We start from the raw sequence: 14,489 nt of genomic DNA, 5'->3' as shown, positions 1-14,489 counted from the left end.
CTTCTAGGCAATTTTGCAGACAACAAATTTTTTTCATGACAGTTTGGAGAATAGATGGAGGTAAAAGGAAAGAACCAAAATCGTTGACGGCTAGTGTCATGAAATATGTGCAGGAGTTTAGGCAAGCCACCATTGTGCAACTAGGACGCAGACAGAAGTCAATAAACGGTTGCTTGGGCACCTCCCTTACCGGATGTACAAGGGTGAACTATGACAATGCCACAATGGAGGAACTTGAAAAGGCTGATAGTTAAGGGATAAAGGGGGAAGGATGGTAGTCTTATTAAGCAGAAGAGTTGATCACATTTGACTTGAAGCTGCTGCGGCCAAGAAAACCACCCAGTTTGCAATCAACATGATTCTGGAGGGTGACTCAGTTTGCAAGAGTTCTTATGTCAAACGGGTTATATGATTCCAAGATTGGACAGAGTAGGAAAGACAACCGGGGTGTTCTGAAAATGGAGTGCATCCTATGTCGACAGAAAGTGAAATTGAGGCAATTCATAGACTAGCCCGAATGCTCAATTTGTTGAAAACGTGGATAGAGGAAAATTCTGAGTGAATATAATGACAAAGGTTATTCTAGACGTAAGCCATAAACATGATTAAATAATAGAAAAGCCTGATCTCATTTGCATTTAAAAAAAAAAAAAAAAAAAAAAAAAACGAAATGCAAGTCAGTCTTGATAGTATTTTCACAACTAATTCAGATAGGGTCAGAAAATGTATTCACCTCTGTCCACGTCTTCATTCCTCCAGATCACATGCCAGTAAACCCAAAAGAGAAAAGAACATAGTTTTCAGATAAATAACAAGAATTGCCATAAAAAGGGAATGACCAAGAAAAAAAAAACATTATGGCTTTCCCAAAATCAAAGCAACTTTCTGATACATATTAGTACAATGAGCACCAAGAATTCCATACTAACACAACACCATCACTTCCCAATTTACCAGGTATCCCCTAGGGGACTCATTTTGACTTCAACTACAGTTACTTTGGAAATAAATACTCAAAACCCTAGCTTCAAGTAAGAATGGTCGACCTAATCATTATAGAGAACGGTGAGGACAGATTCTTAACCTATCTATGAAAGAAGATAAGAAACAATTGGTGATTAAACAATTAAGCTTTATGTTTTGCATAAACATCTCACAAACTGGTTAAATTGATTATAGCAACACCACATCAGCAGCAAATCCGTCCAATTTATGCCTGCAACAAAAGAAGAGAAGTAATTATATATTCAAGTAAGAAAAAATATATATGTAAACTAAAATTTTAAACCATGGATCCTGTTATATTCCTGATCCAAGGCTCAATATAGAAATAACTGGAAAAAGTAAGATTAACAACAAACTGGTTTCATGTAAATAAGCAAATCTAAAACAATTACACAGTTTGGATTTAGACTAGCCCATGGCATTTGTGTGTACATGTAGACACTGACTATTGAAGAAATTTCATAATGAGACAAATAATACATGCCATCCCCTGCTATAAAGACAAAGCAGGTCATATGCAAGATTTAGACTTGAGCACATCAAGAGAATAAACCCCCTACGGAACCTGCAACAAGGACACAGACAGAACAGAGAATTGTATATTTAATGATAAACGAAAAACTAGAGCACCAGGGACACTTTCTAGAACACTGATTACAAACACCATATATCATCACCCATGCTCATCCATTGATTTATGACAAAGCATAATTCAAAGAAGCCTTACCCCAGCTATATGAACTTGGCTACACAAATAATATCACTACACATTAGCCCATTAAATTTCCCTTACAATGCAAAAGCCTCACTTTTTTTCTAGGTGGAATTGCACTATTACACAACTTATTTTTATACAAAATCACCAATGAAAATAAGCTATACCAAACGCACACTGTATCTAGAAACCTGTAAGCTAATCATGAGGACCCACTTAAAGTTTTTTTTGCACATAGCCAAAACATCCTAGCCAGTTTACTATCCTTGTCAACTAGTACTCCAGCCTCAAAAGGAGAAACTTGATGAAAATTCCCCCAGGGGGGTTGGGGGGACTCTGACCAGTGTGCTTAAGTGTAAAAATCTTGATGCCACCAGTGGCATTTAATATGAATGAATTGTGGCATATTCATAGACAACCCCTGTATGAGATGGAAAAACTTAAATACTATATGATAAGTGAATTTCAAATCAGTCATGTAAAGTTCAATGAACTTGATGGAGGTGGCGGAGATCAAATATGTCCTGATACGGCAAAATAGGTGTAGTAACTCATTCTGGTTTTCATATATGAGGGCTGTCTGGCTAAAGCTAGAAAAGTTAAGAAATAAAAAGACAAGAGAGGACAGCAAAAATTTGGTAGCCTTTGACCAAGCATCTTAAATTTAAAGAATGGCAAAGTTACATACAGAAACCATCTTAGATAGTTCAGAGTTAAGTGAAAACATGTATGAAGGTTAGCCTAGGTTAGAAGTAGTCAATAGAAATTTCAAAGAATGGAAAAGTTTTATACTACCCTATTTGATGATATTAACAGAAACCATCTAAGAGAGTTAAGAGGTAAAAATAATAACGTACGAAGGTTAGGCTAGGTTAGTTGTCTACCATAAGGCAAATGTCAGTAGTGCAATACCAACAATGGATATATATAGCAAGGACATATTACAATTATATAGTCACAAGTAAAACACCTGCTGCTTTTTCTTCTTTGGCCTTCTCTTTCTTCGGGGTTTATGAGCATCAGAGTTGGAACTTAGGTTGCTACTGTGACCTGTCTTTGAGTTTGAGAAGCTCCTTGATTTATAGGAAGAACCACTTCGGCTATTTGATGTGTTGCTGGATGTTGACATTTCGGCCCGCTGTACTGATTTATTTTTGCTTGATGAAGGCCCGAATCTTGATTGAAAGCGACCTGAAGTTGATACGCTATTGGTGGATGGCCGGGGTGGAGGCATTAAAGCTCTGGCAGAAATCTGTCTCTATATAAAAATATTGAAGTGAAGAAAAGAAAAGAGTACATCAAAAGAGTTAATTTCTTCCTTCTAACAGTGCAACATTCAAATTAGAGTTAGACAACAAACCTGATTCCTTTCATCACTGGACATGCCAGATGCTGCTTTGCCTGAAGCACTAGAAGCCTGTTCCCTGCAAAAATCAATGACAAAAGTTTTAAAGGCACCATTAATGCAAAAACATTTTATTACAGGTATTACGATATAAAAGAGAAGTAGAAATGCAATATCATAAGGATAATAATTACAGCAGCCAATGTACCAGCGAAGAGATTGAATGGAAGACTTCAACTAAATCAGCATTGAGACCAGCTTTACAGCCAATTAACATTATCAATCATCTTGCTCTCAAAATTAGAAAAGAAGTTCTAAAGACTAGAATTTCCACTCAAAGATAATGATAAATACCTTGTACTCTTGTCAGTCCATTCATCATCTGCATCTGCTTCATCACTTGAACTACCACTAAGGAAGAAATCATCTTCACTTAGATCCAAAAGCCCATCATCCTCACTCCCTGTCTCTGTTGAGAGAAGTTCAAGTATGGCATCATTCTTGTGAGCATAACAAGACCCAAGGAGTACTTATGACCAAATCAAAGCTGAGATAGAGCAAATAATCAAAAGGTAAAAATCACAACATCAATCTTACACAGAGCTGGACATCATCACTGGCCACCAAGGTTGTACACGTACTTGAGTTTAATGATTACAAGTTTGATGGCTATGCTTGTCTATACAAAATCCAGCCCAATTATTGACATTTAATTAGATCTCAATCATTTTTGGAGTTTATAATTTTTTAGAAGTTCCTAAAGAATTTTCCATGTTATTTTATCATATCTACTTTTTAATATACAATTAACTTTGCAAGCCAGATCATGAAGCTTCAAATATCTGTCAGGAGCAAACATAGAAGCCTTTTAAAATATTTTGTTATCTGAAAATTTACAAAAGAGATCAAGTTGAACCATCAAGTAAGTTTCATTTAGCATGTGTACAAATATCAAACCTGCAAAAAATCATTGTAATGTACTAATGTTACATATTTACATTTTGTTTTAATGCTCCACAGAGAATGACCCAAATACTATGGCTGCTCAAAAAACTGAGTAACAAAACCCATCTGACTCATTTCAGATGATTTAGGATGCTGCTACAGTTAGCATTGGATTCTGTGATGTGAAATCTAATCAGTTTCAGTCAAATATCGGGTGTAGAGGAGTTTTATTTCCAAATACAACCAACCTAACATGTCTCGAAAGATCTAGGCCTCGCTGTCCACTACAACCACCATGTGAGGCCAGATCATGGTCAAGGGAAGCCAGACCTAGGCCTCACCGTGCCTCTCTCACCTGACAGAACTGACCAATTCCGACTGACAACTTGGAATGGAATCACATTTGTACAGCCAATCATTTTCAGAGCAGCATCAATTGATATTTTTGAAACCCAATCTGATCGGGTCAGAAGGCGGGTTGGTGCTAGACCCAACATGTGAACACAAGCAGAACCAAGCAAGATATGCATGTTCCACAAAACATATTCACAAAAAAAATATCTAGAACAGTCTTTGCAACAATATCCGACAATTTGAATTTATGTCAATGCTTGACAAACCAGCTAGGCCCAGTAATTATGCAAAATAAGTCAATCTCCAAACAAGATGTGGCAAAGTGCTAATGGAACTAGAGCAAAGTAAATACCTTCCAAATCCTTCCCACTAGCTGCAGCAGCTACTAAGTTGGCTTTGATTTGCTTGCGCAATTTATTTCTCGAATCAACTATGTCTGAGCCATCACCTCCAGTAAACAAAGACACATATTTCTCAGTCTTGGGGAAAAACTGCAATTCAATTAAACATGATCTTTTAGTCCCCAACAGCTTATCTTTATTGGTAAGCATTTTATTCACAAAAACAGGCCACAAGTCTGTGATCAAAGCAAAGCTGACTTTATAGCTCTTTCCATATAGGACAGAAATTCAAACAAACAGTTTAGCATTGTCATAAAGTACACAGTGAATCGCCACAGTATATGTTCAAAATATTGCTTTGGTAAGGTTAAAAGGCATGAAAAAGCTCATAAATTCTCATGGTGCAAACATTATCTAGTTAAGCTCAAAATATATCTACAAATGCCATATTGCCAAATTCTTGAAGCAACAGATCAGCATTCGATATTTATCTCACCCTAACATATTCAAGATCTTCTTTCAATTTAGAAAGTTGTTCAGCAATCTCTGCATCTTGTGCCTGACCAGATGAAGAACGTTGGGATTTCTCTAGACGTCTGATTCTTCTTTCTACCTTTCTTCTCTCTGAAAAGGGCACATATTCACTTGCATGAGTTAAGTAAAATGTTCATTCTCAATGCAATTAAGTTTCACACAATGCAAGAAAGTCAACCATGAACAAACTTCAAGGAAACATACCAAAAAATTTTATCTTCCTATCTCGCAAGAATATTTGGCGTTCAATAGCAAGACGAGAATGGATCTCCTGCTGTTTCTTGAGTCCTTCTAGCTTCTTCTCTTGAGCCTCCCGAACATCAGGTGGTAAATCCTTGAAAAAGTGAAATATTAGTTAGGATGCACTAAACTTCTTTTATTGGCAAGTTATACACGTACCCAGTGGGTTTTGAACCCATGAACTCACCCTCCACCCACTCCTATGGGAGGAGTAAATCCCATTTGAGCCAAAACTCATTGGCACTAGGGTGCACACAACAACTTTGTGAAAAATGACACACATTAATTCACCAAATGGGGAAAAATAGCACTAGCACTCGTTACATGGAATCAACTCTACGGAGGCAAATCTCAACTATACTAATAGAAGGTATACTAAAAGTAAGGGAATGAAGCATTAATCTTTAAATTGCAACTAGCTCAGCTAGCAATTTTCCATTTCATATTGTCAGCAATGCAACATAGAAAACCAATTTTTTGTTGTTGATAATTCAATAGATGGGGTGGGGGGATTTGAATTCAAAACACCAGGAGGTGCTAGTTGAGCTACAAGACCCTTGGCAGCCTGAAAACCATTATAAAAATCAAAAGCAAACAATAATTCCAGCATTTGAGACTCCACACACAACCCATGTGGTAATTTGACCCAAACAACCTAATTGTTTAGGCCACATACGATAAAAATGCCAATATTCAATTCTAAGAACTCTCCTTCCATTTTCCAACCTTTCTGATTTTTGTCTTTCTCAGCAACCAAACAGCGACTTAACTTTACTGAAAGGCACACAAAAACCTAACCCTAATAACGAAAAGAAAGTTCACTTCATAAACAAATTCAGACGCCATAATAAAACAAAACAAAACAAAAGGTACCTTCCTGAGCATGCGCTCGATGGATCGAATCTGGTTCTTGAGCGTGACGGGCTTGGCCTTAGGCTTGGGCTTGGCCTTCTTCTCTACGCCTAAGCTCTTCGATCGGCGAGCGGCGGGCTTGACCCTGCGCTTGCCATAGCCACCGTGGGCCATGGAGGTTGTTCGCTAAAATCGCTTAGATAAGCCGCGATTCTATTTGTGTTCGCTTCGCCCTAATGTAATGATAAAAATATATAAGCGATTTCTCTCTTTATTGGTATATATATGTATAATTCCGACATTGGTGGGTTTTTGTGAGTTTTAATGAATTAATGACAGTGATGGCTCACTCACTTTCTCGGCGTTTGTGACATTTTTTCTTTCTTGCTTTTCTAACCATGCGAATGATTTCTTTGTTTGTTTACTAGGTTTTGCTCAAAACTTTGTTACTAGTAGTAGTTACTACTACCATTTGCCCTCACTTGACATTGTGTGGCTTTTGTTTTGCCATATCGGCTCAAAGGCACTTCAAAATTCACCTTATTTGCCACGAGGCAGAGACATCTGGATTAAAAAAAAAAAAAAAAAAAAAAAAAAAAAAAAAAAAAAAAAAACCTAGTACCACAATCAAGAATAATTTTAGTATCGCATAAAATGCCACAATTATCCTACATGTCAAATTGTAATTAATTCACGTGAAAGTAACAAGCAACTTGCTTATTACTTTCACCTGAACTAATTACTAGGGTGGCCCAGTCCAAAATGCTTGATAAACTATGAAGTAGAGCCCCCAATTTATTTGTTTAAGGTGGGTGAAGAAATTACTACAATGGTAAGACCTTTTAAGGCCAACCTAACAGCCCAAGTGATGGAGTTTGAGGCCCAACTAGAATGTTATCTCCCTCTATGTCTTTCACATGAAGTCTCGGGGTGCATATTGAGCTCCCTCCCCTCTAGCAATGTCTCTCTTGATTCTTCTAGTGTATCAATTTCTCTCTCTAGATTTTCCAACCCTCATTTTCATTCCTTCAGCCCCTAGTGGGATTGTCATGATAATGGGAGAGGTTTTTTATGTTGGTGGGGCCCTTCTGGAATATATTCTTGACTAGATAAGGCCCACTTCTTGTGTTAGATATGACTATCTATAAACTTACACCCGCTACCAAACAGTGCACGATAGGCAATTTCCCCCAAGGCACTATTGTTACCGATTGGTTTGATCCTCGACCTATCGTTGATTTCTGGATTAATATAACCCATGATCTGCTACTAGGCCCATAGTTCTTGGGCATACATGGGCTAATGGGTTGGGCCCATACCTAATGCCCGTACAATTACCACTTTTTTTTTTTTTTTCCTTCTGATACTTATAGTTTGCCATGTAAATTGTTGTGGCATTTTATGTAGTTTTAGATTTTTTGCACAAACTATTGCACAACTTCTTATGGCAAAAAGTTGTGGAATAGTTTGTGGTTCTGAAACCATTCATTCAATAAAGAGTCATGTTAATGAGTTTCCTTAGGCTAATTGTTAATAAACAATTTTAGAAAAATTTTGACATCACTTTTATAAGAATGTAAAAAGCTATAAAAAATATTTTTTTTTTTTATAAAAATTTTCTAAAAATATTTCATAAATCAATACCTTAAGGCATTCGTTAACTTTTCCTTTCAATAAATCAAAATAGTGTACCCTTCAAACTCCTCATATTTTTTTTTATTGGATGTGAATTTTGAAAATCTAATTTTTAGATTGCATGTTTATTATGTTTATAACATGCATATTAAATTTCATTCAAATTGGGTGTTATTTACTATTCAATTAATAAACTTATTCTTTTATGTAAAATTATATACTATAAAATCTTGAAATTTAAATATTTGATTAACAATACTAACTTGTGTGACCCACCACCTTTACTTAACCATTCATAATTTATCAAATGAGTTAACAAGTTGTAAGATTGAGTGTAAGTTTGGATCCAGAGTTATGCGTTTTGCGTTATGCGTTTTGCTTCTTTCTTTTTTTTTTCTTTTTTTTTTTTTTCTACACGCGTTTCAGGGGACAAGCGGAACAGTAGAGTACTGTTCAGTACTGTTTGGCCCCTTTTTTTGACTTTTCTGTCAATCAGTGGGTCCGTGCACTATTCACGGACCCACAAATTTCATTTTTTATCAATTTTTTCATTAAATATGGGTCCCACAGTACTATTCACACATTTAAAAATTATTTTGCTACAGTGTTTTAAGTTTTAAGTTTTCAGTTTCAACAAAATAAGTTCTATCCAAACAGACCCTGAGTGTAAGAATAGTTGCACCCCCATAGTATTGTTGATATATACTATCCTATTGGCAACAGAAAATTTGTTTTTTACTTTTTGTTGCAGTTTTTTTTTTTTTTAATTAACAAAATTAACTTAAAAAAAGAAGAAGCAAAATTTAATATTTTTGTCATACATTTAGCATAAAAGCTATTATATTTTTTGTCTAATATTTAGCAAATAAATTATCAGAAACTTTGGAATACCAAACGTACACATAGTTGTTGTATATAAATCTCATAGTTTTAGATAGCTTTATTTACTTATTTTTTTAAGAAGCTTATTTAGTTCAAAAACCATGTAATATTATAATATGAAGTTATGAACAAAATATGTTTAAGGCAAAATTTTGGTGGGGCCAAAGGGGAGGGAAGAAAGACCCATTTTTTTGACTAAAATGGGCTAAAGTTGTGCATGCCCAAATTTGCAATATAGCCAGTAGGGCTGGTGTGGAGGATAGGGAATGGAAAGTGTGTCCATATATATGGTGATAAATGGGTGCCTACCTTGAACGTACCATGCTAAAGTCCTCTCCTTGAGATGGGGTCTGGATGCCTAGACAAGAGTAGCAAAGCTACTTGACTTAAACACAAATTAGTAGAATCTTTCACTTATCCGAGAAGTGTTCAACGAAGAGGAAGCAGAGATGATATCCAGAATTTTAATAGAAAATCCAAGCATACCAACTCGTCAAGTAAGTTTGGACCCATAGCAAGGCAAGAGCTTTCTCTGTTCATTCTACCTAGCTTAATTTTGAGCATCGTCCAACCCAACCTATGCGGAATGCTCGAATTTTGTAGACACAGAGAGTGCATGTATAGAGGGCAATATGGCAGTCCGAGGTGCCGAAATAGTTAAACGGTGCTTCTATATATGGAGATTCTGCAATTAAATATATTTATATCCCGTGCAATGTGAGATATGTGGAGGGGAGGTTGAATCCATATCCCAAGCAATGGGGGAGTGTCAGGGAGATGGCTTTTAAAAGCTGTGATTTTATACATTTGATGGAGGACGTTACGTAATGGTGATACAAACCCAAAATTTCTCATTAGAAAGAGCCCAAATCAAGCATTGTTATATAGATCTATTAGTGGTTTGTACCTTCATTGTCTTATATTAATAAATTCATATATTTTCCTTGATGCAAGTATTTATTTTGTCATTTTATGAATGCTCTTAATATGAATGGTGTTTACTTTCAATATGTATGTGTGTGTGTGTGGGGTGTTTAGTGTTGACTTGAGTTTGAGTGGTTAAAAAAAGATGGCCTACACAAATTAATTTCGTGTATTTTTCTTTCAGTACTATTTGTAAATATTTTGTTTGACAAATTAGCAACAAATTATTATGCCTATATCATATGATGTTTTTAGATGTCTAAGTGATTGTTTTAAGCGTTTATGAATATTTTGGTTTTCGTCTTCCTCGTTTCATTAGTGTTTTCTCTAGGATTTTTAAGAAAATAAATTCAGTTTTGTGTTAAAAAAAATGTTTATTTACACTATTTGCTTTTTTCAAAAAAAAAAAAAAAAATCCTCTACATTTTTCCCCTTCTAATACTTTTAGCCATTTAAAAAAGTATACATACTCTAGATAGGTGCATATATTAATGTTGAAAGATAAGAATTTTTCACTATTACCCCAAAATTCATGGAATAACCATGTCCTCCCTCGGTACTATACAATCTCCCGAGGTGGGTAAGCCGAATGAACAAAAAATGTCAATCGCATTAACTTGAAATAGATAGAGAAGATAAAAATAGAAATTAGTAGATTAGATTAAGAGTTTATAAGGAGACCAAAAATCAAGGAAATGTCTCTAACTCTAAAACTTTATGATCTCGTGAACTTCGTATTAATGTAGTTAGTCTGTGGAGGTTCTTATTGAGCTACCTCCTTGCAAGTGTCCTCTTCTTACAGCAGCTTGAGATAGCCCTATATATATGGCATATTTCAAGCTCGCCACTTAGTCTCGGCCCTCTCGGGTTATAATTTATTAGGGTTTCAAATTATTAAGAGTTGGATAATTAGATAAGGATACGAATATATGATACATTGTTAGCTTAGTTTTTGAATAAATCTTACCTACTTAACTCCAACCCCTACCCCTCTTCCCCCTCATTTTATTAAGATATGATAGGATTTGAACTTATGACACTTATTCTATGTTGATTACTAATAAGTTAGCTGGATTCTACACGAAGTCTAAGCATTTGAACAAAGTTGATAAAGCTAAAAACAGTAATTTATCAATCATAAAGACTCAAAAAAGATTTATTTCTTATCAATGCAAAGGGCACATAATTTAAACACTAAAATAAACAATTAAAAAAAAAAAAAAAAAAGCACACCAAAGTTTTATTTTAATCAAGCTGTAGGCATAGAATGTAAATGAGATCTGGCGATGCGACCTTTAGCTCCTTTTGGATAGAACCCACCGGGTTTATGCTCATTACCTCCACCATACACAATCCTTAATACCTCTTCTGGGGACCTTTCAAATGCAATGGAGTTTCTATTTCCAGCAAGTACGTTCCCTATGATCTTTCCCTCAGCACCTTCAACTAGGGGAACCACAAGGCCTTCGTCTTTAAAACCTGCATGCCCAAGCTTATTCCTTAATTCTGAAAAGCGATCTGTAAACTCTGCCACAGTTATTCCATATGGTGGCACCTTCACTGTTGCACGCTCGTATAATAAGGTTCGAATAATTGCATCTTGGCCTGATTCCACGGCTAAAAGGCCTGCAACAAGCTGAACATATCCACATCCACATTTTGTTAAAATAATGGTTTAATGATGTGAACTTGACTTCTATCTCTACTCTACCAGGCAATCTACCTCTCATCTCAAAAAATGGTTGGGTTTAACTTAAACCTAGCATAACTTTTATCAATGTTATATCACTCAATATATAAATCAAATGTAAATTTTGACAAATCCACCATTGAATAACTTGAATTATATTGTCTTCTTATAACTTATACGCATGAAAAATATAAAGATGACTAGAGATTAATAATTATGTCATCTATAAAATGTTTAAAATTTCAATTTTTTACTTTAAAATTGGTAGAAAAAAGAAGTTTGTGGATTAAAAAGTAAATTACATTGATTGATACAAACTTTGGCATGCATGTTAAAAATATGGAGAACATATAATCCAACAATAGGATTTTTAAAATATTAATCCAATAAAAAAACTATTAAGTGAATTATACTATGTATAACTTGATTGTGGACCTTTAAAAAATTACAAATTTACTTGTTAAGCTTTATCATTTCGTAGCGGAAAAATGATAGTTTTTTCTATAAAAACAATGGTAGTGTGTGTGAATATATTTACATGCACATAGAAGCAATATATTGTTATTACTGTCTATTTCATAGAACATTACTAGGGATCAATAATCAAGTTTAACTCTTGGTTACCCTTTTGGAAGCAGGGGCTTGTAGTTTTGAATTTGCTCCAACATAGCCAGTGAGTCCAACATAAGGAATAAGGTAAGATGCAAGGAGAAAGTTTAGTCCACTGGCATAAGGATCAAAAGGTGGGGCCAATGGTCGCCCAAATGCACGATCAACCACTTTTGCAAATGATGTTGCACTTAAATCCAATAATGGTCTTGGAAATCCTTTAACTATTTTTTGAATGGCCCTGCATCAAAAACTTAGTAATTAGTACCATTATTTATAATTTTATAGCTATGATAGTATTTAAAATCTATAGTATCTACATTATGATGATTGGTCTTTATCATCATGTCAAAGCATCAACATGGAATTCAAATCCAAATCACTTATTCAAGGGCAAAAATCTTTGTCAATTAAACTAACTGAAACCCGTTAGCCATTAAACACACACAAAAAAGAGTGAAAGAAATTAAATAATGATTTCAAGAGAGAAACCTCAAGTGTCCAACTTCTTGGAAAGCAAATTGCTTGATAATATCCTGGGTAAAAGGGTCTAGCTTTGCCCTTTTAGCACCAATAGGTGATGGACCTCCCTTGGTTAAATTTGGAGCAAATTTATCTAAGCCATAACCCAAAGAGCCATGCAAAAAGAATTCAGCTTCCAAGAACTCTAAGTTCAGAGGAAATTCCAAAAGATCCACGTCTGATTTTGAGATTGATGAATAATCGTAGTCTATGATTAGTTCAAAAGAATAAAATTTGGGAAGGAAGAGGAGGGAGACTAGTAAAGTGGTGATGGTGGCTGTGCTAGTAGCAGTTAGTGCCATAGTTTGTTTTGTTGGCTATTTTTGCTAGCTAGTAGTAGATATGTGAGATTCATGCTACTGTTTATATTTATATATAATATTTGGCTGATACATATGTGTTACAATAACAATAATTCTAAGACCACAACATATTTCACACATTTTATCACAACTCTTCTATGTGGCTGACTGTGATTGATGGAGAAAAAGTGATAGGTCTATGTGAAAGTGATACATAATCTGCCACATAAGATAGTTGTAGAAAAAGATATGTTAAGAGTTGTGGTCCTAGAATAAATTGTGGTTGATACACGAGGAATATTAGGAGGGTAGGTTTGTATGATTCAAAAGTATATTGTGGTGGTTAGTGAATGGGGGATGATTTGAAATGTAAAATCAATAATGCTTTTTTTAAGTTGTGAATTTATGATGTATTGATGCTAATGTGGACTTTGTCAGAACCAACTCTAAAAGCTAAACTGGTCATTGCATCATTTAGAAAATACATAATTTTATAGAGCACGTGTATGTCATGGATTCAAATCATATTAGTAGCAATTTGTTAAAGAAAGAGAAAAAGATGGATTCAAATCCTATTTAAAAGCAAATTGTTAAAGAAAGAGAAAAAGATGAAGATGGTAGACCAGAATTTGATTATAGAAACTTTCAGGGCCCCATTTATGACTTGGCTCACACTAATTGATGGAACAGGTAGGTTTTTCCGTGCAATAGCTCTAATAACAACCAATTCTACCATTTTCTTTTGTGATTGCTGAGCTGATTGATTATGATTAGTATTCAAGAAACGTGATGTTAATATTGGTCCGAGTGAAAGTGATATTGTACTAATTACAATTTGTCAACTCAACAAATAATAAAAATAAATATTGTAAAATTTATTAAGTATGTACCATTGTTGGGGTTCCAATAGGATTTGACTTACATCCATATACATTGAATATGTTCGTTGTGTGAAACATGAATGTCTCTTAGGAGATTTATGCACACACTCTTCATAAATCCGTGAAATGGTCTCTTTCTAACGAATTTGTTAGCAAAATCGTGTTAAATGACAAAAAAATTCGGGATTTTAGAAGGTGGTTTGAGTTTAAAAAAATAAATAAATAAGAAGCTTGCATATGCTAGAGATACTTAAAAGTTCTGGTAATATCCAAAAGTGTTGATACTATGCTGTTGGAGTGTCATCTGATGATTCTATTACCCTCATTGCTACCAATTTAAAAACAATTGCACTAATATTTTACTTTATCACAAAGCCATCCATAAATATGACTTCTGCTGATAGAGAAGGAATGTCTAGCTCATTAATTTAATGGACAATCTCTTCAATGCTCGATTGTGTCTGTACGCAGTTTTGAAATTTTGCGCAAAAGCCCCTTCAATCTCCTTAGGGGGTGTTTGGTCGTTGTGATGTGCCCTCAATGTGATGCATATTACGATGAAGTGACATTAAAATTTTTAGTTTATTTTATTTTTTCTAACATTACAATAATTTAAAATTACAAAATATATCGCATATTTTAATTTTATTACATTCCTAAACAATGTAATGTTGTATTCTTGTGTTGAAATTACATTAATGTAAGATTAAAAT

The 14,489-nt window shown here is 34.7% G+C and overlaps 2 protein-coding genes across 3 annotated transcripts; both read right to left on the bottom strand.

Moving 5' to 3' along the window:
* Positions 1-835: 835 nt before the first annotated feature.
* LOC115995037 (rRNA-processing protein EFG1) lies at positions 836-6,825 on the bottom strand. Of its 2 annotated transcripts, none has more exons than XM_031119445.1 (8): positions 6,353-6,825; positions 5,444-5,573; positions 5,202-5,329; positions 4,717-4,855; positions 3,420-3,534; positions 3,081-3,144; positions 2,691-2,978; positions 836-1,216 (listed from the first exon to the last, which is right to left on the bottom strand). In XM_031119445.1, exons 1-8 carry the CDS (start codon positions 6,503-6,505, stop codon positions 1,211-1,213), a joined length of 1,023 nt encoding a protein of 340 aa, XP_030975305.1. In that variant the 5' UTR covers positions 6,506-6,825; the 3' UTR covers positions 836-1,210. The 2 variants fall into 2 exon arrangements, with proteins under 2 accessions (XP_030975305.1, XP_030975306.1); XM_031119446.1 differs by having other exon boundaries at positions 2,691-2,972; positions 6,353-6,758.
* Positions 6,826-10,940: 4,115 nt separating this feature from the next.
* Positions 10,941-12,915, bottom strand: LOC115950834 (desiccation-related protein PCC13-62-like). Its single transcript, XM_031068092.1, has 3 exons — positions 12,564-12,915; positions 12,087-12,312; positions 10,941-11,408 (listed from the first exon to the last, which is right to left on the bottom strand). Exons 1-3 carry the CDS (start codon positions 12,893-12,895, stop codon positions 11,022-11,024), a joined length of 945 nt encoding a protein of 314 aa, XP_030923952.1. The 5' UTR covers positions 12,896-12,915; the 3' UTR covers positions 10,941-11,021.
* Between the last annotated feature and the right edge of the window lie 1,574 nt (positions 12,916-14,489).

This window comes from Quercus lobata, chromosome 6 (genome assembly GCF_001633185.2).
Source record: "Quercus lobata isolate SW786 chromosome 6, ValleyOak3.0 Primary Assembly, whole genome shotgun sequence".
NCBI lineage: Eukaryota > Viridiplantae > Streptophyta > Magnoliopsida > Fagales > Fagaceae > Quercus > Quercus lobata.
The sequence above is the reverse complement of the archived record's forward strand: the minus strand, read 5'-3'. Positions and strand labels throughout refer to the sequence as shown.

What these genes read in the sequence shown, in the direction of transcription:
- LOC115995037 (XM_031119445.1), bottom strand. Translation starts at nt 6,505, where the DNA reads ATGGCCCACGGTGGCTATGGCAAGCGCAGGGTCAAGCCCGCCGCTCGC. An exon ending in TCGAGCGCATGCTCAGGAAG is followed by an intron (nt 5,574 to 6,352) that starts GTACCTTTTGTT and finishes CACTTTTTCAAG; the next exon opens with GATTTACCACCTGATGTTCG. An exon ending in TAGGAAGATAAAATTTTTTG is followed by an intron (nt 5,330 to 5,443) that starts GTATGTTTCCTT and finishes TGCCCTTTTCAG; the next exon opens with AGAGAAGAAAGGTAGAAAGA.
- LOC115950834 (XM_031068092.1), bottom strand. Translation starts at nt 12,895, where the DNA reads ATGGCACTAACTGCTACTAGCACAGCCACCATCACCACTTTACTAGTC. An exon ending in CAAGAAGTTGGACACTTGAG is followed by an intron (nt 12,313 to 12,563) that starts GTTTCTCTCTTG and finishes TTTTTGATGCAG; the next exon opens with GGCCATTCAAAAAATAGTTA. An exon ending in AAGCCCCTGCTTCCAAAAGG is followed by an intron (nt 11,409 to 12,086) that starts GTAACCAAGAGT and finishes GGATATGTTCAG; the next exon opens with CTTGTTGCAGGCCTTTTAGC.